Source organism: Tubulanus polymorphus, chromosome 2 (genome assembly GCF_964204645.1).
Source record: "Tubulanus polymorphus chromosome 2, tnTubPoly1.2, whole genome shotgun sequence".
Lineage (NCBI taxonomy): Eukaryota > Metazoa > Nemertea > Palaeonemertea > Tubulaniformes > Tubulanidae > Tubulanus > Tubulanus polymorphus.
In genome coordinates this window covers 16,352,286-16,375,628 of record NC_134026.1, presented here as the reverse complement: position 1 = coordinate 16,375,628, position 23,343 = coordinate 16,352,286, and the positions used below count along the sequence as shown (strand labels likewise).

Genomic DNA, 23,343 nt, shown 5'->3' with positions numbered 1-23,343 from the left:
AAGGAAATTAGTAATTCTACATAGTCACCAGGGGGCGTTGAATAGTAGAATAACCTGGTATTTCCTTATTATATTGGTACCTAGGCATATTTTGTTACCATGATCAATTGCGAAGTTGTAGTTCATGACATGTTCTATGAATATGGTGAGTTACAAGGTTATTGGGTTTTGAATATGGTCACCAGGGGGCGTTGAATAGTAGATTAACTTAGTATTTCCATATTAAATTAGTAACGTGGCATTTTTTGTTATCACAATCAATTACAAAATCGTAGCTGCTGACATGTTTTATGATTGTATTGGGTTTCAAGGTCATTGGTTTTTGTATATGGTCACCAGAGGGCGTTAAATATTGAAATTGTTAGATTGTTGGGCATTTGAAACCACTTCCCAAGTGGGCATGGTGTCCCTGGACCCCTAGTTTCGATCACAATAAAAACTTTTTGGGTACTGCCACAGAGACCGTCTGCAGGCTGCTCGGATCCAAATGGGGGCATGCTCATCGATTGCGTCCCCTAACCCCTAGTTGATATTTGATTGCATTGTTAAGATTTTGTAATACGACTAAATAGGGTAGATGTGTTAAACTTAAAAATCGTCTTTTATACATGAGTATCACATTTGTAATTACATTTATATTCGATTTCATTTGGACAGAATCAACAAGATGAATGGACCCTTCGATATCAAGTTTCTCACATAACCTATGTGCGATAACCTATGTGCGATTCATACAATCAAATAACAGGCAAGTTGTAATAGCCCCCAACAAATTACCGGTACCTAAATTATGGCACTGAAGGAACTTGGGGATTTGCTCAGTATTCCATTTCGTTCAGTAATCCATTTGGGCTCTGTTCCAATCACAATATATGTATTGATTTCAGCATTTCTAATATTTTCTTTTCCAGAAAGACTGATGTAGACTAAACTATAATTTAATTGTTAAATTCACCAAAGCAAGTGAAGTTTCCTCAACAGCTCTACTCCGATCTCAATGAATGAAAAATGTAAATGAATTGGTTTCTTGTACTATAATAAATTCTTTTATTCTTTCAATTCAATTGGTTGATGTTTTTCTACAATACTTTGTATCTTTTTATCATACGAGATCACCATATCCATAACGGATGTCAGGTTTTCAATCGGCTCCCATGTGTTGTGTTTTGAAGAGAAGTCCAACCACTTAATTTTGTAATATTGTTGACCTCCTTTCGATTGATGACCAACAATTTTTTCCACCAAGAATATGTCTGGAATTAAAGATTGATATCAAATATACTACCACAGGCTACATATTACAATTGAAATTTTGCGCTTTAAGATGCTGTTTCTTCATAAATACATACCATCATTTGGTTTCTTTCTGGATTTATTTGCTAAAATGAAAAAAAACTCAATCATTTTTTTTTAAACGAAACTACAGTGAACACCTCCCTTAGTGAACTCCTCTATTTAGTGAACGCCTCCCTTAGAGAACACTTTTACCCGGGAACCAAATTTTCCCTACTCATTTTCAATTAAACAGAACCACCATTTAGTGAACTTTACCAAATGAGTATTTATAGTGAACAGTGGTCCCATCCCAAAATAACCTTGTCCTCACTAGCGTGTTGTACCCAGGTTTCAACGTACCTGGGTTCAATGAAAACCCGCGTTCACGGTGAGTAGCGTCTACACTTAACACAGTTTCGGTAGTAAGAAACAACATCTTTAGTGCAAGTTCAAGGTCAATTGTGGCGCCTGAACTCTGCATTGAACGCGGGTTCACTGTCTAGACTAGCAAAAAATGCAGAGTTTTACGTGACAGGGGGTTCAATGTGGAGTGTTCTTCTTCAAGAAGGGTTTCTAAAACCTGGGTTTTGCGGAAAAATATGTGCTACCTCCAATTAGTGAACACCTCTCTATAGTGAACAATTTCTTAGGAAGCGAAGTGTTCACTAGAGAGGTTATGCTGTATTCGATTGGTATTAACTGAATTGAAGGCTGCGTACCTGATTTCTCCTTTTTCTTTGTGACAACTTCGGTTTTTCTTTTTGTCATAGGTTCTGTTGAAAAAAAGAAAGGATAATTCAGCCTAGCTATTCAATAATATCTCATTTTATTTATTTTCTAAATATAAAGAACAATACGTACCTCTGATGATCTCTGCACTATCTGAATTTACAATGAGAAACAAGATAATTTACCCCAATATTACCATAGCTTGTAAGTTTAGAAGACAAAAAGACTTAGTTGTACCTTCAGTGGCTTCTGGAAACTGAAGTTCTTCAGTTGGTGACGCTGCTTCTTCGTGGCTCATAGTATCAACTAATAAGAAATAATTCTAATGTTATCCTTCCATATTCCATTAAGACATATACCAGTACCAGTACATTGTATTTTAATTCATTAAGCCCACACAAAGAAATACCCTAGTTCTTCAAGGTCAAATGCCACCCGCATCATAAAAAAAGTCCCTAATTAAAATCGAAAATTCAAATGCGCTAACCCGCATTGGCAAACCATCAATCTGAATCGTCTTTTTTTATTATAAAAATTAAATCCTGCTCGCCCGCACCGCTGTATTTGTTATTTACTTACTTCCCGCATCTCTTATATAAGTCTCTGGTTTCGAGCTTTTTATTTCAACTCTTTTTCAAAGGAGCTATGAAAATATAATTTGCTCACCAGCGTCACTTTCCAGAAAAAACCTGAGAAACTACGGTATTTCTTTGTGTGGCCTAATAATGACATTCAATATATCAACATCAAGATAAATGTTGATATATTATGTAATAGTGTGTCTAACTTAGTGTGTTAAATATCTATTACCGGTAAGTTGAAACAGTGTACCTTCGAAGTATATTTTATCTTCCTTTTTCAAAAGTGCTTTCAGCGAGTTTTTTGCATAAGATGATGGTCTTTTCAAAATTATTCCAGTTGGCAAATTAAATGCCCTGACTTGACCAGCATCAACCGCTTTGTAGCTGCATCTCGTCCCGGAGATACCCTTTATTGCTGAAGCTATATAATGGCGCATATGAAATGATTACGATTGTCAAATGCTGAATTTTTCGACTATTTGAATGTATAATCAAATCAAGTAGCTAAAATATATGCTTACTGTATTTACGATTGAACATATCTGTGACTTTCGATCGCAGTACGTTGACATCTTCTAATTGATTGTCATCATCTGAATGTAGCAACAAACGTATAGAAACTGAGACTGCCTGAATTATCTTAGTTAATGATAGTGAAAGTGTGTATGTTTGAATTATCTTTACCTGGCTGATAAAGTGACTTCAGACTTTGCTGAACCTCTCTCTGTTTTTCAAACCACTTTGTTGGAATTGGTGATCCACATATAAACATTCTATTCCCATCCTTAGTAATAGCAATAGCCACAACTTTTCTGTTGTCGAAGTAAATTTATTTACCTGAAGTATAATTATGTTATTTAGATGACTGCAAATAACATAAACGTTAATGGTTAAATGAAACGGCCTACCTTTTTTTCTAGTTCATGCACCAGAAATTCAATGTTATTTTCTTTATTTTCTGGGCCGATAGGCTGGCTGTGGCTTGCAGCCCTCTGTGCGTATGAAGCCATTGCTTCCTCTGTTTGGTCATTCCAATTTCCCTGGCCTAAAATGATATACAAATTACACACACCTCACTTTAAACAGGCTCAGCAACTACATAGAGGTTGACTAAAATCAACATGTATCTAGCTTACATTTTCCTTTTTTTTTATCAGAGAGATAAACATCGTACGGTCTGCATGATCGAATGCGCTGCTTCTTACTCAGATTTTCATTGTTGTAAATCCCAGCTTTCTTTCGACATTGTACCTTGTGGTTCTCTATCCATTTCTTTAACAGAATAAACTAAAACTTTTAAAATACAGTTTATCAATTTATTATTTTAGTAAAAGTGCTTCATCACAAAGTCTGGAGAAAACACCGTAGGCCCTAGATCATAAGAAAAAGTTATATAGGCCTACCTTAACTGATTTCTCTGGCATGCCTGTAGCAACACTGGCTTCTCGAACCATTCCTTTGGTAAATTCATTTCCACAATGAGTCATCCCTTTCTCATAATAGGACACCAAAGTAGACTGTCTGAATTCAAATTGAAACTAAAGCAGTTAACGACTGTTAAATGTAAGTAGCTTAAAAGATCTTTCATAGTCAAACTCGCCAAAGTTCATCAGAGAGGTTGTCATAAGTTATCTCTGATCTTGGAACGACATTAGGCTAAGTCAACAACGTAATGATAGTGCATGTATCAGTTAATTATAAGAACTAGGTCTGAATGGTTTGATAGTAGAGACCTGCCCAAGTGCATGCTTACCTTTCCTTGGTGTTTAATAATGGCCCATGGGTATTTTCAAATTCTTTGTCCATCTAGAAATAAAAAAGAATAATTGTTGACATCTTTTCATTCACTCAATGAAAAATGATGTGGCTGCTAGGCCTATAGTCTAGTCCTACTTCAAAATGGCCAATTGGTAGATCAAAAAATGGTAGTGGATATTTGATTATTTCACCCTTTCGAAGCTAAACCATAAACAAAGTGATGCATAATAAAGGTAGATAAATTGATTACAGTGGCGTTGGAAGTGCAGCGACTGCAGCGACAATAATTTACTGATGACGTTTTTTTTTAATACCAAGTTTTTGAAGAAATTAAGTAAATTCGCTGTGGCAATATTTAGAATCTGTCCAAAATCGGCATTTGGCTGCAGCAATAAAAAATTGCTTCCACCGCCCCTGGATTAGTTTGCTTTTTAGTAGGCCTACTGACTTAATAATTCAATACTCATTCCTCACTGAGTCTGAGCCTGAGGTACTAACAATGCATCTATTCATCATTGTAGGAGTTAACAGACAATACACAATGCCATACACCAAGCCCGCCACACTTATAGCAACAAGCCTTTTCAGTGAGAGTCAATGAGCAGATGAATAGGACCTGTTCTCTCTCGCTCCTCCAGACCTAGGCTCTCGAATCCCCTATTTTTGCCCAGTAGTTACGAAATGAGTCGTTTAGGCTAGCTTTTTAAAGGCAACGTGACCAACTTAATTCTTACCTTTAAGATGTTTTTTTGAACTGGAAGAAATAGGATCTGAGAGATCTTATGTCGTGAGTTGAACTCTTATCAGTCGCACGGCTGCTGCGGTGTGCAATGCCGGGTGGTACTGGTACCGGTAGTTTGGATGATGGATGAATCGCAATGTTGCACGCATTAAATGCATGATGGATCGAAACATTTTCACGAGTCAACTCCTGATTTGAAAATCGCTCTATATTTATATTTAGTTATATTTCTTTTTACGATAATGTAAACCAAAATGATCCCGAGAAAAAAATTCAACCCAGTCAACAACCAACATTTAACAGTACACGAAGTTTGGCTGATAAGGATAGTCATTCACTAGATTTCATCTACCTGCCACATTCCAAAACTAAAAAAATAAAATTCAGTTTCGTGTACATTTAAAAACAGTTTTTATTGAAATAACCTTTTGCAGAGAAAAAATATAATGAAATGCTGTGCAACTTAGATCATAATAATACAATTGCAATTAATCCTCGCAAAGTTTTTACAGGCCTAATTAATTCTATTATTTAAGATTTATGGATCATAAGTCTGTACGTAGTTATTACAGTCAATAGTACATATAATAAAAAACAACTTTTAAACAGCATCAACCTTCTAAAAATCATCATTAAGTTATTATAACAAATAAATTCTATCATTTGATATCTATATGGATAATAATCCTGTAGTTATTACAGTTGATATGATAGTACACAGACACAATATAATAAAATACAACTTTTAAAAAGCATCAAACTTCAAAAAAGAAAACTAACTTTGAAAGTAACTACAGGCCATGAGTATAACCGATTGACCCTGCTACTTATGATTAAAAGCCAAGATTTTCAAAACAAATGAGAAGAATAGCGACAAGTACGTGTCCAAATATGTGCTTTCTTCTCCTCGTGGAATATGCGAGTAAATTTCATAGGACACTCACATAGATAACAATTATGATTGCTGCCAACCCAACGGTATATCCAGATATCATGGTTCGGACAATGGCAATTTGTGGTGGTACTCGAACTACCTAATTTTTTGTCAATACTTTTTTTAACCGCTTCGTTATAGGCACATATCGTATCTAGTTTATGCATTTGTCGAGCATGCTGAAGGAGATCTTTAAATTTTTCACCATACTTTTTGCAGTAAGGCAAAATACATCGATCAGCAATAACAACTTTTTCAGAAGTGTGACGCTTTTTATGGTCAGTCAGGTTGCCTCTAGACATAAATCTTAATCCACAAATATTGCAAGCATATTGTCCTTTTGGCACATGTCTTTTAACATGAACGTTCAAATTGCTCTTATCGGTAAAGCTTTTACCGCATATCTCGCATGAAAATTTCAGTTCTTTGCAATGTATTCTTGAATGACGATTAAAATTTGATTTATTGCCAAAAATTCTGCCGCACACCGAACATTCATATCCACTGTCTACTTTTTTACATAATACTGAAGCTGTATCGGACGCAATAACTGATGACGAGTCCTGGTTCTTTTCGCTAACGTCACTTTTTAGAACGGAAACAACACGACGTCTATTACTTTTACGCCTGGACAAAGTTGTCGTAACATCAACACGTTTTACAGATACATTTTCTTCGATGTCCTGTTGCTGCTTGAGCTTTTTTAATTGGTCGACATGAATATTCCACTGTTCTTCGAAACTAATCGAATCATACTTCCATGCGAGGAAATGAAGTCCAATATTTAGGGAGGGCTTAAGTCCAATTGCTTTTTTTTCCATAAACAATGGTATAATCGATTTTGCATGTTCTTTAACTTCCTCCATTGGCCATGGCCCAATTGGCAATGCTCCACCATACTTTAACCGCAGAGCTTCCACGCGTCTAATCGTATCAATTTCGCCAATAATTGGGCAGGAGGGAAGAAATTCTTGAAATTCATGAGTATAAAAGCTGAAAAGAAAGATATTCAATTAGAAGATAGTTTAGTACAGGTAAGATAAGAATTTTGGTTGATAAGAGGATTTATTGTCCATACTTACAAATAACCATAGCCATTTCCGTGTATTTCAACGACCAGGTCCCCACTTCCATAGGGGCATGTTGGTGGAATATCATGTAGTCCACAGATCTGTTTTTGGGCCTGTGTATTTTCCGCTGCATTTATCACACCCATACATCTGGGAGGAAACTTACGAACATACGCAAATCCCACTCGTATTCTCTCTGACTCTGTGCGAAGTAAATAAAGAGGTTTCTTACTTATCATTGACATCAGATCAGCTAATACCAAGTCCTACAGCTATGCCTTGACAGTATATAAATTTAAACAATTACGGTATGTACCTTTTACAGCAGCTCCAGTAAGCTTGTTGGCCGGGTACTGGTTGTTGAGTCGGAGCCCATCTGTTTCAACGGGCGTACCGAGGATCGGGGTTTCACTGCCGACTTTCTTCTGCCGGCCTTGTTCTTTGTCACTATCGTCTTCATCACTTACATCGAATGGTTCTATTCCACTAATATCGCTACTTGCATCCAGATCCACGCCTAGACATTCAGCCATCACGATGCAGACGCGTTCAGTTGATATAATTGATATAATTTATAGAAAGAAAAGAATTGGATCGTATCGTCGCTTCGAGTATGATAAAAGAGAGCTGATGTTAGATGTTACTCTTGACGCACCCGTGTTGTGCATGCGCATGCGCATTGCCTGGACCGTACGATTTTAGATTATAATCAAAATCATTGTATTTCACAAACGTCATCGCTTCAAACACTCGATGAAGTTTAAAACAAAATACGAAGCAAGTACGTCACCACGATTATTATAGTAATTATAGTGGTCGTTCTTATTTGAACGACGATATCAGAAACGCGCAACTGCTAATATATAACCATATTCGCAATTCACCAGAAACATACTGAGACAAGAACGACCAAGCAGGCAGAAAACATTAAACAATCATCAATATCCACATTTTTCGACTATATTTAGCGTGAAATAGAAGTTTCGATCAATTTCTCATTGTTGGTCGTTCTTGTTTGAACGACGATATCAGAAACGCGCAACTGCTAATATATAACCATATTCGCAATTCACCAGAAACATACTGAGACAAGAACGACCAAGCAGACAGAAAACATTAAACAATCATCAATATCCACATTTTTCGACTATATTTAGCGTGAAATAGAAGTTTCGATCAATTTCTCATTGTTGGTCGTTCTTGTTTGAACGACGATATCAGAAACGCGCAACTGCTAATATATAACCATATTCGCAATTCACCAGAAACATACTGAGACAAGAACGACCAAGCAGACAGAAAACATTAAACAATCATCAATATCCACATTTTTCGACTATATTTAGCGTGAAATAGAAGTTTCGATCAATTTCTCATTGTTGGTCGTTCTTGTTTGAACGACGATATCAGAAACGCGCAACTGCTAATATATAACCACATTCGCAATTCACCAGAAAAATACTGAGACAAGAACGACCAAGCAGACAGAAAACATTAAACAATCATCAATTTCCACATTTTTCGACTATATTTAGCGTGAAATAGAAGTTTCGATCAATTTCTCATTGTTGGTCGTTCTTGTTTGAACGACGATATCAGAAACGCGCAACTGCTAATATATAACCATATTCGCAATTCACCAGAAACATACTGAGACAAGAACGACCAAGCAGACAGAAAACATTAAACAATGATCAATATCCACATTTTTCGACTATATTTAGCGTGAAATAGAAGTTTCGATCAATTTCTCATTGTTGGTCGTTCTTGTTTGAACGACGATATCAGAAACGCGCAACTGCTTATACATAACCACATTCGCAATTCACCAGAAACATACTGAGACAAGAACGACCAAGCAGACAGAAAACATTAAACAATCATCAATATCCACATTTTTCGACTATATTTAGCGTGAAATAGAAGTTTCGATCAATTTCTCATTGCTGGTCGTTCTTGTTTGAACGACGATATCAGAAACGCGCAACTGCTAATATATAACCATATTCGCAATTCACCAGAAACGTACTGAGACAAGAACGACCAAGCAGGCAGAAAACATTAAACAATCATCAATATCCACATTTTTCGACTATATTTAGCGTGAAATAGAAGTTTCGATCAATTTCTCATTGTTGGTATTTCTTGTTTGAACGACGATATCAGAAACGCGCAACTGCTAATATTTAACCATATTCGCAATTCACCAGAAACATACTGAGACAAGAACGACCAAGCAGACAGAAAACATTAAACAATCATCAATATCCACATTTTTCGACTATATTTAGCGTGAAATAGAAGTTTCGATCAATTTCTCATTGTTGGTCGTTCTTGTTTGAACGACGATATCAGAAACGCGCAACTGCTAATATATAACTATATTCGCAATTCACCAGAAACATACTGAGACAAGAACGACCAAGCATGCAGAAAAAATTAAACAATCATCAATATCCACATTTTTCGACTATTTTAAGCGTGAAATAGAAGTTTCGTTGTTGCTGTTGTTGTTGTTCTTCGACTCTACGGGCCTCCTGGTTTTTGAAGATCATTTTCAATCCAAAATACCACAAAATAGATCTAGCCGGCTCATCCACGTATTATATTCAAAGAAATAACGAACAACGAAATCATCTTCAATGCATTGTGAATGACAAATGAACGTTTAGCGTCACATATCTATTTATTCATGAACACGATAATTACACACATACACATATTATATAAATATTCATATATCATTACACTAGCATACCACGCATACAGGCATAGACTAATAAAAACAAACATCGCATTTCTAGCCAAAATATATCACAATATAAATTATTATAAATTTTACTCTATGTTAATAAAATCTGATGTACATGAGTTTTTTATTCAATAATTTGATGCAAAAATTCAGAAAAATACTTAAAAACACATTTGATATAATTTATAATTTCCATTGAAAAGAAATCAATACTGAAGCTGGCCAGGACATATTTGCAAAAATATTGTTCCAAATTCACAGGGGAACAGTAGTGGATGAACAGAGATTGAAAACTAGGGGTCCAGGGACACCATGCCCACTTGGGAAGTGGTTCCAAATGCTCAACAATCTAACGATTTCAATATTCAACGCCCCCTGGTGACCATATACAAAAACCAATGACCTTGAAACTCATCACAATCATAGAACATGTCAGCAGCTACAATTTTGTAATTGATTGTGATAACTAAATATGCCTTGTTACCAATCTAATATGGAAATACTAAGTTATTCTACTATTCAACGCCCCCTGGTGACCATATACAAAAACCAATGACCTTGAAACTCATCACAATCATAGAACATGTCAGCAGCTACAATTTTGTAATTGATTGTGATAACTTAATATGCCTTGTTACCAATCTAATATGGAAATACTAAGTTATTCTACTATTCAACGCCCCCTGGTGACTATATTCAAAACCCAATGACCTCGAAACTCACCACAATCATAGAACATGTCATGAACTACAACTTTGCAAGTGATCATGATAACAAAATACGCCTAAGTACCAATATAATAAGGAAATACTAAGTTATTCTACTATTCAACGCCCCCTGGTGACCATATAGAATAACTAATGTCCTTAAAACTCTCAACAATAATAGATGATGTCATGAGCTATAACTTTCCAATTGATTGTGGTTACAAAATATGCATAAGTACGAATATAATAAAGAAATGCTAAGATATTGTATTATTCAACGCCCCCTGGTGGTCATTGACAAAATCCATTGACCTTGAAACTCACCACAATCATAGAACACGTTATGAGCTACAACTTTCTAATTGATTGTGGTATCAAAATACGCTTAGGTATCAATATAATGTGGAAAAACTTTTTCCCACTTACAAATGAGTACTGGCGACACCAAGATGGCTGCCAATTGCGTCATAATTGGCTGATGAAAAATAACTGTCTCAGGTTTTAAAACATCCCTTTCCAAAGAATACCCATCACAAATTGCAAATTGAGAAATGGCAAACCAGTAGGAAGCTACAGGGCTCAGAATTTGGGCCAAAATTTACATTTTTGGGCACTAAAAAGGTCATAGGACGGCCATCTTGAGTCCGATCGACCCAATTTTTGTTATGCTGATGGGCCCTGGGAAGATACACATACATCCGAAAGATCAAGGTAATTGATCAAAGCGTCTTAAAAATTTCCCTCAAAAAGTTCAAATTTTTAGTCAGGAATATGATCAACAGCTAGTAGACCACAATAGTAAAAGGAAATTGAGGTGTTTGTACAATTACCTATAAAAAATTATATTTTGAACATATTTCACGGAATTCCGGGAATTTTAATTTTACAATCCAAGGTCGCCATCAATGTCCGATTAGCAAAGTTGTCTGAGCATGGCTGCACCATTTCCATGGCTGCACCATTTCCAATCAAATTTGCAACATCCGATGTAATAAAATATTTTTTGATAATGATCTGTGCCGATATAATGATTTGATTTAAAAAAAAAAAAAATTACGAGAAAGGAGTTTGGTAGTCGGTCGGCCAAATATATTTTTGAAAAAAGTTATTTCACCCAAAATTTTGAAAAAGGGTCGATAGGCAATTATGTCTTATTCTGAAAATTTATTATTTGAAACGACGAAATATCGGGTCAGTCGGGCGCGAGAAACAGAGTTTTCTTTTCTGTGGCCTAAATTCCAAATTAAACAACTACTTCTGTGTCAGACTCTTGATCATCAGAATCAAAAGTATACAGTGCGGAATTGGAATCTTCCGGTTCAGCAGTTTGTTTTTCCACTAAATTTGAGTATATTTCTTGACACGAGGAAATGCGTTTATGAAGGAACTTCAGTTTTTCATATATCAAACTCTTAAGTCCCTGATCTGCATCGTCATCTTCCCTGGCAGCAAGAAGATCAGCTCGTTGAATCTCTAAATTCTGTATCACATGAGAAAGTTCAACCTGAACCATTTGCTTTTCTTCTATCGACCTTTTCAGAGTAAACCAACTGCCTAAGGCTTTACGTTGCATTGTAGTTAAAGCTGACATCTAAAGGAAGAACAAGACAGGAAATCAAATACGAGAAAAATTTTGTAGCAAGCTCCACCGAGAAGAATAAAGACCAACCTCGTTAGACAATGGCTGGTAAATTGTGCTTTCGAGATTCAGAGCATCTTTAGAACTAATTCTGTTGATATCCGCAGTCAGACAATTGTACAAGTTAATGGCCTTTTTTATACTTTTCACAACCCGCTTCCGCTGCTTGATCAGACGACTTGCAATTTTCTGGCCACCTAAAATTTAGTGGGGTATATACATGAGTTATGTCTGTTCTGAAGGGATTTACAAGGGAGGAATGACAATGAAGCAATTATGTCACATGGGATGGCAGTTTCACCTGCATGTTTTTTTTAAGCTTTATCAAGAACCTTCATCTCACATGCTAAGGTTCGCATTTGTCGAAGATATGCACAACGTTTCCTGTCATTCATTGCTTCCATTAGATTGATGTATTCGTATTGAGAACTGGACCATCGAGTGAGATTCCGAATATTTTCAATTGATTGAAGTCTTGCATCCAGTCTAAACGAGACAACAGTATCAGTATCATCACAATGCCACCATAATGAAAACTGACAGAAAACAAGCTGAAAACTAATACCAATGTACGTAGTTACTCCAACTTACTCATCTCTCTCTTTAACAAGGGTCATACATGTGGCACCATCATTAGAGCTCTTTATCATTGTACTGAGAAAAAAAATATATTTACATTCATATTTCATTTAAGTACTTAATAAGTGCACCTCTGATGATTTATCTCATAATTACTATAACTTACCAGACACTGTAGTATGTAGACAAGAGCTTGACGTATTTTTCTTGCCATGAGGATGGGTTTCCTTAATATTGAAAAAGAAAAATAATCAATACAACAGGCCTTAAAACTCTTTCCACACCGTGGGTTAAATATTTCGCCTCATGAGATGACTATAGCTGATGTCGTGGGCAAACTCATTTGCCAGGGATATATCTAAAATAATTTCATTGAAAAAAAGTTTATAGGGCAATTTTTATTGGTTTGTCAAGTGGATGAGATCTCACAGTCATGTATCTGGTATAGTATAGAACTATTAGATGGCGAAGCTGTGCCCACAGTAACTTATGGCAGGTGACCTCCATTTTTTCCCAGATTTCTAATTCAAAGGTCAATAAGTCAGCGTGACCCTCAATGGACCCAAACCCTAGAGTGTATCATATAACCATTCATGAGCTTTCAGAAAATTATTGGTTTTGGGGTGTTGACTTAGTTCAATGCCACGTGTTCACAACCCCGAAAAGGTCCAGCACAGCTGAGTGGAATTTCATTAATGATGATCAACATGGAAAGAGTTAAACTTGTTAACACCATGCCATAACTTTTACCTTTATCTCTTTTATGAGTCACTGATACCTTTTCCTGGAAATTCCACTGTTCAAAGATATCATCTCTCCCAGTAGCTATTTCTAAAAATAATGAAAAGATACATGTAAATTCAGCTTTATTCCTCTAGCAAATAAGATACATGGTGACAAATCGAGACCTGGAATTATCAATGATATATCGGCAAGTTCTTTTTCTGCTTGTTCTATAGCTACATCTGCTCTCTTAAACCGCTCAAACAATGCGAATTCTGAAACCACAAAAAAAAAAACGATGTCAAAATTATCAATACGTGATAACCATACCATCCTGGATTTACTTACCAATTTTATTCATTTTCTTCCATGTATAATGCTGGGCTGCTAATGTAAGTAACTCTAACCTACGATTTGGAGTCTGTTCCTTTGTGATTAGAGCAAATCGTCGGATATAAGACCAAAATCGTTCCATAGTTTCTCCATCCGTCAAACCAAAATTTTCCAAGCGACGTGGACTTAAGTTTGTCTGAGCGATAATAAAAGATAAAAAAACATTTTTTTTTTCAAATAAATATAATGATCCAGTCAGAAGAAAACTTAAACCTAGGTTAGATCCATACTTGACAATTGGCTTGATGACCATAGCAGTGAAATAATGGAATGGCAAATTGGAGATTACCCGGCAACATTCTTGAAATATCTGGTTTCTAAAAAAATATCAAATGCACGTGGTAGTTAGAATGGGTTCAGGGAAACCATTCTCATTTGGGAACTAGGGATATTGTTTCAATAACATGGTCTATGGGCAATAACTAAGAAATGGCATCTACCTTTAGATATTTTTGCAATACACAAGCTATGTCATACATAACTACCAATTCTAATTGATTATGCTCAACTTGCAGCTCTGCAACCATATGATTCAACAGCGAAACAACGTAACTGAGCCTGGAATATGAATCAAACACATTCTCACACATCAAAACTAGGGATCCAAGGACTCCATGAAATCATTGACTATTTTAATATTCAATGGCCTCTAATGAACATACACAGAAACCAATGATCTTGGCACTCATCAGAGAAGATTTCATGAGCTACATATTTGCAATTGATTGTGGTTCCAAAATATGCACATGTAAGATACAGAACTAGATTACCTTTCACCGTGCCTTAGATTTAGCATCGCTAGTGGAATCTCATGTCGTGAACATGCCACACCCATCACACCAGTATAATCCAAATTGACAGCTTTGTTTTTGGTACGGATGTCTGTTCCTGCCTGGAAATTATTACATTCCTGGAAAAATTAATCAAATGGCAATTTCAATTAAATATATTAATATATATTGTATACAATCAAAACCATTTTTTTCAAAACCAAAATATTTACACCATCATCAAGTTTGGATGTATCACAACATCTCAAAACATACGAATCTACATTGCCTTGGTCTAAAAATATTGGTCTTAAGATTTGTGGGGTAGAGTAACTCCTTCCTGCATTCTTTTTCCGAACCAATCCAAAATTAGCATCAGCTGACACAAAAAGTTTACCATTATCCTAGGAAGATGAAAATTGATTTTCAAAAAATATTTCAGAATACAGAAGACTCTGCCTATCCGGTAATCCATTCAATCTAAATGAAGGTCCAAATGGTACCGGTTAAGGCGGGGTCTATTTTATATGGCAAACCAGTGTCAGAAATGCAGCCAGAAGCCATACCTCAGGACAAGCCAAGCACCGCTTATAAGTGTAAGATTTCGACAACAGATATTCCTCACAAGTTATCAATCTAAATCTACTCAGACTCTCACTTGTCAGCAGTCTATACAACTGTGAGACCTACGTAACATCAAAGCACATCAAATTTTAGTTAACAATGAAATATAGACAGGAGATGTGCACTTGGGGTGTATTACTTTACCTGGTCAAGCGAATAAGCGTTCATCACAGCATACGTGTCTGCAAATGCTCTTGCTGACAGCTGACCTTCTATTTGGAGAGTCGTAAAAAGTTTGAGAAAATCAAATGATGCAGCGTATGTTGGCTGGGAAGGAGATGCAGGCCACAAACGATGATTGGTTAAAGCAATAGGTAGACTTTGACATTCGCAGTGCTGAACTTTTTTCGCATCACATCGACCTATTAATCAATATCAAACATAGCAGTGAATAAATCTGAAGTAAATTATGGTTGATTTTGATTTTAACCGTCCTGGTGAATTCTTGCTGTTTGGTTAAAGAAATTTACTTTTTTGGATCTAAATCCAGATACTGGCATGCATTTTAACCTACTGACAGATAATGTCATTTATAAAACAAGAGTTAAATCTTGAGCAAATTATACATACCATAAGAATCGAAGACTGTAATAATTTTTTCTTCAATCAAGGTACAATTGCATGGTAATCTGCTGAGGAGGGGTGGCTCCCTAGGACACACATGGTTAAAAAAACCATCCATCTGTGCAAAATAAAAACATCATAAAATACAATGTACGTAGAGTTTTTACCATTCATTCACGTTTCCACTGGTAAGGCCAGGACAAAAAGAAGTACTAAGGACTTTTTCAGCAATTTTAGACCCAAATGGAAGGACTTCTTGACTGAAAAAGAATACTTTCCAGCAAAATTAGGACCCAAGCAGGGCCCACAATAGGCGATTTTTATCACTGAATCCAGGCATCCTCACTTGCCAGGGCTTGATTACCGCCCGCTAAAGCTCCCGTCAACACAAACCCTGGCCGTATACCCTTCATTGGTCTATTACATCGCCCAAAATTTCGTGGGCCGAGAGGTTAACACTGAATGCCCACCAGTCTATATATCTAGCCAAAGAGATGCATGATTTGTCCTACATCATTACCACGCATATGATTGACTGGAGTGAAATGTAGACTGGCGGACACTGTCTGGCCAAGAAATGGACAATGTAATAGACCATATGAAGGGTTTGTGGCCAGGGTTTGTATTGGCGTGAGCTTATTATTCAAAAACATTTCCAATGTGTACCAATGTCAAATTTTGTGCAATATTTCCAAGCAAAGAAGCGATAGAGACATGAGATTTCAAATAAAAAACAACCTTTTTAGACGCAAAAAAAGACCTTGAGTGAACAAATTTTGACCAAATATACCAATTGACCATGAAGTGTATTAGAAATTTCCCTTGAAAACTTCAAAAGAGCTGATTTTAGCAAGCCAAATATATGGACAGACAATTGAATTAAGTGTCTTCAAAAGTTCGCCTTGACAGAATAATGGACATATGACAGTTGAATAGTGAAAGCTAGGCCCCTGGGACTTGAGTCCCACATGGGCTATAAATACTTACAGCTTGCCACTGCTTCAATCGATGGAAAGGCAAATATGTATGTAAGTTTATGCTGCATTCCAAACAGTATGTAGCAAATGGATGACAATCATCACATCGAAAAGGCTCTTGTTCGATTTTTTCGCAGATAAAACATTCAAACGACATCGGTTTGTACTGCTTCAGAGCAGATTCAGTGAGCTTGTCCGATAACTCATCCCACGCATGGACTTCAGACACTCGTCTCTTTCCATAATCACCATAACTGCCTTTCGTTGCACTTTCAGAATGACCTTTTGAGTTAAAAGAATATTCATTTGGATCAATCATTTTAAAACAAGATGTAGTTATAGTAGTACAATGCCATCACCAATGCCTAATGGGAACATCCGGCAAATTAACTAGGGGGCACCATGCCTACTGGCTGGTTGAAAGGCTCCACAATCTGGCGATCTATAAAATACAGATATCAATGACCTTTTGCAACTACAATTTTGCTTTTGATCGTGGTAACAAAACATGCAATATGGAAATATCATACGTTATTCCACTATTCAATGCCCCCTGGTGAACATTACAAAACAGAGAGTCATGACCTTGAAACTGACCACAATCATGGAACATCTCATGAGCTACAGCTACGCAAAAAAATTGCTGCTACAAAATGTCCCCCCCCTGTTTTATGATGAGATTTTACAAGGACCACCTTCACAGCACTCAAGAGTTCAAAGAGATCGGCTCTATAACGGAAAACGGCCCTATAACTTTTTAGTGCTTGGCCCGTAGTATCTACATTCCCAGTTTCGTCAAGATGAGATTATAATTGTTGGACAAGAAGCGATTTAAAGATTTTACAAGCGCCACCCATACAGCGCCCTCTAGAGATCAAATTCGGAAAAACGGCTCCATAACTTTTTAGCCCTTGGACATTTTCACTTCATACCAAGTTTGGTCAAGATTAAAAAAGAACTGTAGCACTAGTAGCAAATTGAAGCAAAAGCTGACGGAGGAATGGACGGACGACGACAGATAATCACTCTAACCCATCAGCTCCACTGACCTTCGGTCACAGCCGAGCTAAAAATTACATGTACCATACAAATGGATTTCTCTCAACGAATTCATTTGATTGAATAAGAGTGTATTAGTATTGACTTACTATCAGTTGGATCAAGTGATTCATAGTCCGAAGATTCAGGCTCAGTTAAATTAGATGAGCCAGAATCAGGAACATTTCCTTTTATTTCCGACTGCCCACTGACGCTTTGAAAAACACCATCTTTGACCAGGTATAACATCGGTTCTTTTTGTTTCTCTCATACAACTTTAATAGGCTTCATTTTTCCAGATTTTACGATGGTTACCTCAGGATAATCTGTATGCAATTCTTTAATAGTTTTTTTGCGAGGCATGATGGATAGACTGAAAAATAAGTGCTGGTAAAGGTTAGAAGTAATCAGATTGCATGTAGCCTTTCTGGTCTTTCGTTATATTAGTACACTAATAGGAAAGCACCAGTTCAAGAACTCAACGGGGGCCAGGATTAGTGCCTATTTTCCTCCCCTATTATAAGATGCGGTCCACCAGCTGAACCAGAGGCTCAGGAAACATGACCACTTGTCACAAAATTCAATGCCCCCTGTTGACCATATATAGAAACAAATGAGCTTGAAACTCACAGTAATAGGGGTAATAGGCTTTCATACCAAAGGTCGAACGGTCGAGCCCATTAAAAAACAAAATATTAAAAGTAATTAAAAAACTATAATATATTTTCATAACCGCGTGCATTTTATATCAAAACTAAGTATTTATTAAGATATCAATAATATAAAAAGCATATTGTATTAAATCAATTGGTCGCTCCACTTCGATACCGCTCCGCTCCGCGACCAATTGATTTAATTACAATACACAAATTCAAATAATCAAATATATTCAAATGATAATAATTATTCTATTATTCAACTGAAATGCACGCGGTTATGAAAATATATTATAGTTTTTTAATTACTTTTAATATATGTTATTAATGAACTCGATCATTAAACCTTTGATATGAAAGCCTATTACCCCTATTACTCTTAAAATATTCATTTAAATCATTGAACTTCTAAAATCAATTTTAATAAAAAATATAGTATTAAAATGGAAGCAAATAAGTACTACTGCCCAACATGTAATATCGATATAGATAAATCCCAAAAAGCAAGACACAATAAAACTAGAACACAGTTAGAGAATAAATTGAAACTAGAATAAAAGGATGATATATTAGAAACTAAATTAGAAGAATTAAAGAATGAAAAAGAAACATACAAATGTGATACATGTAATCAATCATTCAGTGATAAAAGATATTATAAAGAACATTTAAAATCTATAAGTCATATTAGAAATAAGAATAATGATATTTTAGGTGAAGATTATTTTGATAATGATAACGATAAGAAACAGAAGACAATTAAAAGAAAAAAAAATAAATTAAACAATAAAAGACCATACATGGAAGATGTAAGAAAATATATTAATTCATTAGATAATAAAAAAGATATAGAAATAACCGAAGCATTTAAAAGTGATATTGGTCCAGCAGCTATCGAGTTTAAATTTCATAAAGGAAAAACAATAGAAGAAAATAAAAAACATTTAGAAAATATGAAAGAAATAATAAAAATAATTACAGATGTTGAATATCCTAAAATTAGTATATCAGTTAAAGTAAAGTTTATAAAATCTGAAGATAAACCAATATATAATATAAATTCTCATTCACAACATATTATATCTAAACAACATATAGATGATAAATTAGATAAATGTTATAATGAAGTAAAATCTAAAATAGAAGAGAAATATTTTGAAGGATCTGGTTTAATATTTGATGAGATAATATTTATAACTTTACATGTTTATAACACAAAATATAATAAGTTAACTAAATCAAAACCAATTGATGAAAATAATTTATCATATTATAAAGAACTAGATATTGAAGCATCGAGTTATATTAAACTACCATTTAAAACTAATGCTGTAATAAATATACAAAATGAAGATGATAAATGTTTTCTATGGGCTATAATAAGTTGTTTACATCCAACAGAAGATATTACACATAGTTTTAGATTAACTCATTATAAACCATTTGAAAGTAATTATAAGATAGATAAGTATCCTGTTAGAATTAAAAATATCCCAAAAATAGAAAGAGATAATAATTTAAAGATAAATGTATTTGATTTAATCAAATTACCAAATACAAAAGGAAATAATATTAAACATTATACATTAGAACCTTTATACCTATCAAAAGATTATGATTCAAATGATGTTATAGATATACTATATTATGAGAATCATTATATGTGGATTAAACAAATAGATTTATTTTTTAGAACAGAAAGTGATCACCATAATAAAATATATCTATGTAGAAAATGTTTACATAAATTTAGTAATGAAAGTACATTATTAAATCATAAACAACTATGTGATAATCATGATTATTGTAAATTAGTTTTACCAAATGAAAAAGATAAAATATTAGAATTCAAAAAATATGATTACAAAAATAAAGTACCATTTGTAATATATGGAGATTTTGAATCATTAAATAAAGAATTAACAGATAAAGATAGAAAAGATATATATTATAAAAGAAAGAAATTAAATTCTAATGAAAGTGATTATTCAGATGAACCACCAATAACAAATACTATTAAAAAGATTCATCAATCAGCTGCTGCTTTCGGGTTATATATTAAATCTGATTATCCAGAACTAATTAAAAGTGAATATTATAATTATAGAAATGAAAATGTTATCAATTATTTTTGTGACTTATTAATTGAATATGAAATAAGATTTAATGAAAAGTTAAATAAAAATATAGAAATTATAATGACAGAAGAAGATAAAGAAGAATTTGAGTTTGCAGATAAATGTTATTATTGTGAAAAGATATTTAATTATAAAGATAAAAAAGTAAGAGACCATGATCATTTGAATGGAAAGTTTAGAGGCGCTGCACATGAGAATTGTAACTTACAAGCTAAGAAAATTAACTTTGTACCAGTTATATTTCATAATCTATCAGGATATGATGCACATTTATTTATCAAACAGCTATGTTATAAAATAGAAGAAATCAATAATGAAATAGAAATATTAAATTCAAATAGATCAAAAGATAAAATACCAACTTATAAATTTAGAATGTTAGCTAAAACATCTGAGAATTATATATCATTCCAATTTGGTTGTCTAAGATTTATAGATTCATATAGATTTTTAAGTAGTTCATTAGATAACTTATCAAAATCATTAGTTGATGATGAATTAAAAATATTAAAAGAATATTACCCAAATAATGATGATTTCCAATTAATGAGATATAAAGGAGCGATTCCATATTCTTTCTATAAAAATCATAATGATTTTAAAATAACTGAATTATTAAAAGAACAATTTTATGATGAATTAAAAAATGAATATGTTAAAGATGAAGTCTATAATAGAACATTGAATATTTGGAATCATTTCAAAATAGAAAATCATGGTCAATTAGTAGATTTATATTTAAAATCAGATGTATTATTATTAACCGATATATTCGAAAGGTTTAGAGATGTAAACCTAAAATATTTTAACATTGATCCATGTCATTGTTATTCATCACCAGGATTAACATGGGATTGTGGATTAAAATTTACAGATATAAAAATGGATTTGTTAACAAATATAGATCAATTACTATTATTTGAAAAATCTATAAGAGGAGGTGTTTCCGGTGTATTGGGTGATAGATATTTCAATGTAAATGATAATCCTGGATATAAATTATCATATATAGATGCAAATAATCTTTATGGTTGGGCAATGATGGAACCACAACCTTATGGGATGTTTGAAATAACTGAAGTTTTACAAATTGATAAATTTGATTGGAAGAAAAGAATTCTAGATATTGCAGATGATTCAGATACTGGTTACTTCTTTGTTGTAGATTTAGAATACCCTGAAAATATTAAATTCAAATCTAGAAATCTAGCATATTGTCCCGAACATAAAACTGTTAAACATGAAGAATTATCAAATTATCAAAAAAGAATTAAACCCGATAATCATATTCATACTGAAAAGTTAATGGTAACTCAAGAAGATAAATATAATTATGTAGTACATTATAGAATGTTGAAGTTTTATTTGAATCAAGGAATGATTCTAAAAAAAGTACATAGATATATTTCATTTAGTCAATCTAAATGGTTAGAAAAATATATAGATTTTAATACTACACAGAGAACTAAATCTAAAACTGATTTTGAAAAAGACTTCTTCAAGTTAATGAACAATGCGTTCTATGGTAAGACTTGTGAAAATATTAGAAATAGAAATGATATTGAGTTAGTTAGTAATGGTAAAAGGATAAGGCATTTACAATCATATCCTAAGTTTATAGGTAACAGAATATTTGATGAAAATTTAGCTGCAGTTAAAATGAGGAGAACGTCTATTAAATTCAATAAACCTATATTTATTGGTTCGACTGTTTTAGAATTATCAAAGTTATTAATGTATAAATTTTACTATAACATATTACAACCCCATTTTGGAGAAAAGAATATAGAAATTCTATACTTTGATACAGATTCTTACATATTAAAGATAAAAACTGATAACATAACAGATGATTTAAAAACATTAAAACATCATTTTGATTTCAGTAACTATCCAAAAAATCATGAATTGTTTACCAATGATAATAAAAAAGTTCCTGGGAAGTTTAAGGATGAATTAGGTGGTGAAGAAATGATAGAGTTCATTGGTATTAGATCTAAAATGTATTCATATAAAACTAAAGAACATGAAGCTAAAAAGTTAAAAGGAATAACCAAAAGCGTTGTTGAAAAGAATATTCATTTCAAAGATTACATCAATTGTATATTTAATGAAGAAGTTAGAAAACATAAGATGAAATGTTTAAGATCTGAAGATCATGAAATGTATATTGAAGAGATAGAGAAGATAAGTTTGAATCCATTTGATGATAAAAGATATATTTTAGATGATGGAATCCACACAGTCGCCTATGGTTGCAATTTAGATGAATATATAAAATTCAAAAGAGAAGAAACAAAAGAAAATGAGATTATGAAAAGGATTCTAACGTGTTAATCAATTTCAATAAAAATTTGTATAATAAATGGAGAGTAAACAAGTACACAGTGAATTCTTAGATAGAATTAAAGATACTTCAAGCGTCAAATCTGTAGATTATAAATTTAAAAAACTAACTGAGTTAACAATTCACAAGAAATATTTAATTACTAACATTGAAACAATTACTAATAAATATGGAGATAAATTAGTTATACACTTAGAATATGAAGGATTAAAAGGAAATACATATAAATTCAGAACATATTTACCAGATAGATTTCATAGATTATCAAGTGAAGATCTAGAAGAATTATGTTCTGGAGATTTCTATTTCGTATATAAAGGTAAGAATGAAAAAGGGCACCATGAAAT

At 33.7% G+C, this 23,343-nt stretch overlaps 2 protein-coding genes across 2 annotated transcripts; both read right to left on the bottom strand.

The window, feature by feature from the left end:
- Positions 1-1,047: 1,047 nt before the first annotated feature.
- Positions 1,048-3,385, bottom strand: LOC141900353 (uncharacterized). The gene is made up of 8 exons (XM_074787211.1): positions 3,270-3,385; positions 3,107-3,178; positions 2,836-3,006; positions 2,242-2,310; positions 2,137-2,157; positions 1,995-2,048; positions 1,350-1,379; positions 1,048-1,253 (listed from the first exon to the last, which is right to left on the bottom strand). The coding sequence occupies exons 1-8, from the start codon at positions 3,355-3,357 to the stop codon at positions 1,048-1,050; spliced, it is 711 nt and encodes a 236-aa protein (XP_074643312.1). The 5' UTR covers positions 3,358-3,385.
- An 8,406-nt stretch (positions 3,386-11,791) lies between these two features.
- LOC141898965 (uncharacterized) lies at positions 11,792-18,104 on the bottom strand. The gene is made up of 17 exons (XM_074785115.1): positions 17,966-18,104; positions 16,828-17,099; positions 15,847-15,958; positions 15,421-15,638; positions 15,219-15,338; positions 14,886-15,056; positions 14,653-14,792; positions 14,323-14,440; positions 14,113-14,199; positions 13,838-14,018; positions 13,675-13,764; positions 13,517-13,597; positions 12,933-12,993; positions 12,779-12,841; positions 12,531-12,673; positions 12,218-12,384; positions 11,792-12,139 (listed from the first exon to the last, which is right to left on the bottom strand). Exons 1-17 carry the CDS (start codon positions 18,102-18,104, stop codon positions 11,792-11,794), a joined length of 2,511 nt encoding a protein of 836 aa, XP_074641216.1.
- Positions 18,105-23,343: the final 5,239 nt, after the last annotated feature.

Excerpts from the sequence above, each read along its gene's own strand:
- LOC141900353 (XM_074787211.1), bottom strand. The coding sequence starts at position 3,357 with ATGTTTATATGTGGATCACCAATTCCAACAAAGTGGTTTGAAAAACAG. Across the intron at positions 3,007-3,106 it reads TATGTTCAATCGTAAATACA|CTTCAGCAATAAAGGGTATC; the intron begins GTAAGCATATAT and ends GCCATTATATAG. Across the intron at positions 1,254-1,349 it reads CAGAAAGAAACCAAATGATG|ACATATTCTTGGTGGAAAAA; the intron begins GTATGTATTTAT and ends CTTTAATTCCAG.
- LOC141898965 (XM_074785115.1), bottom strand. The coding sequence starts at position 18,104 with ATGTTATACCTGGTCAAAGATGGTGTTTTTCAAAGCGTCAGTGGGCAG. Across the intron at positions 15,339-15,420 it reads ACGCTTATTCGCTTGACCAG|GTCTCACAGTTGTATAGACT; the intron begins GTAAAGTAATAC and ends GATGTTACGTAG. Across the intron at positions 12,994-13,516 it reads GACTCATAAAAGAGATAAAG|GAAACCCATCCTCATGGCAA; the intron begins GTAAAAGTTATG and ends TTCAATATTAAG.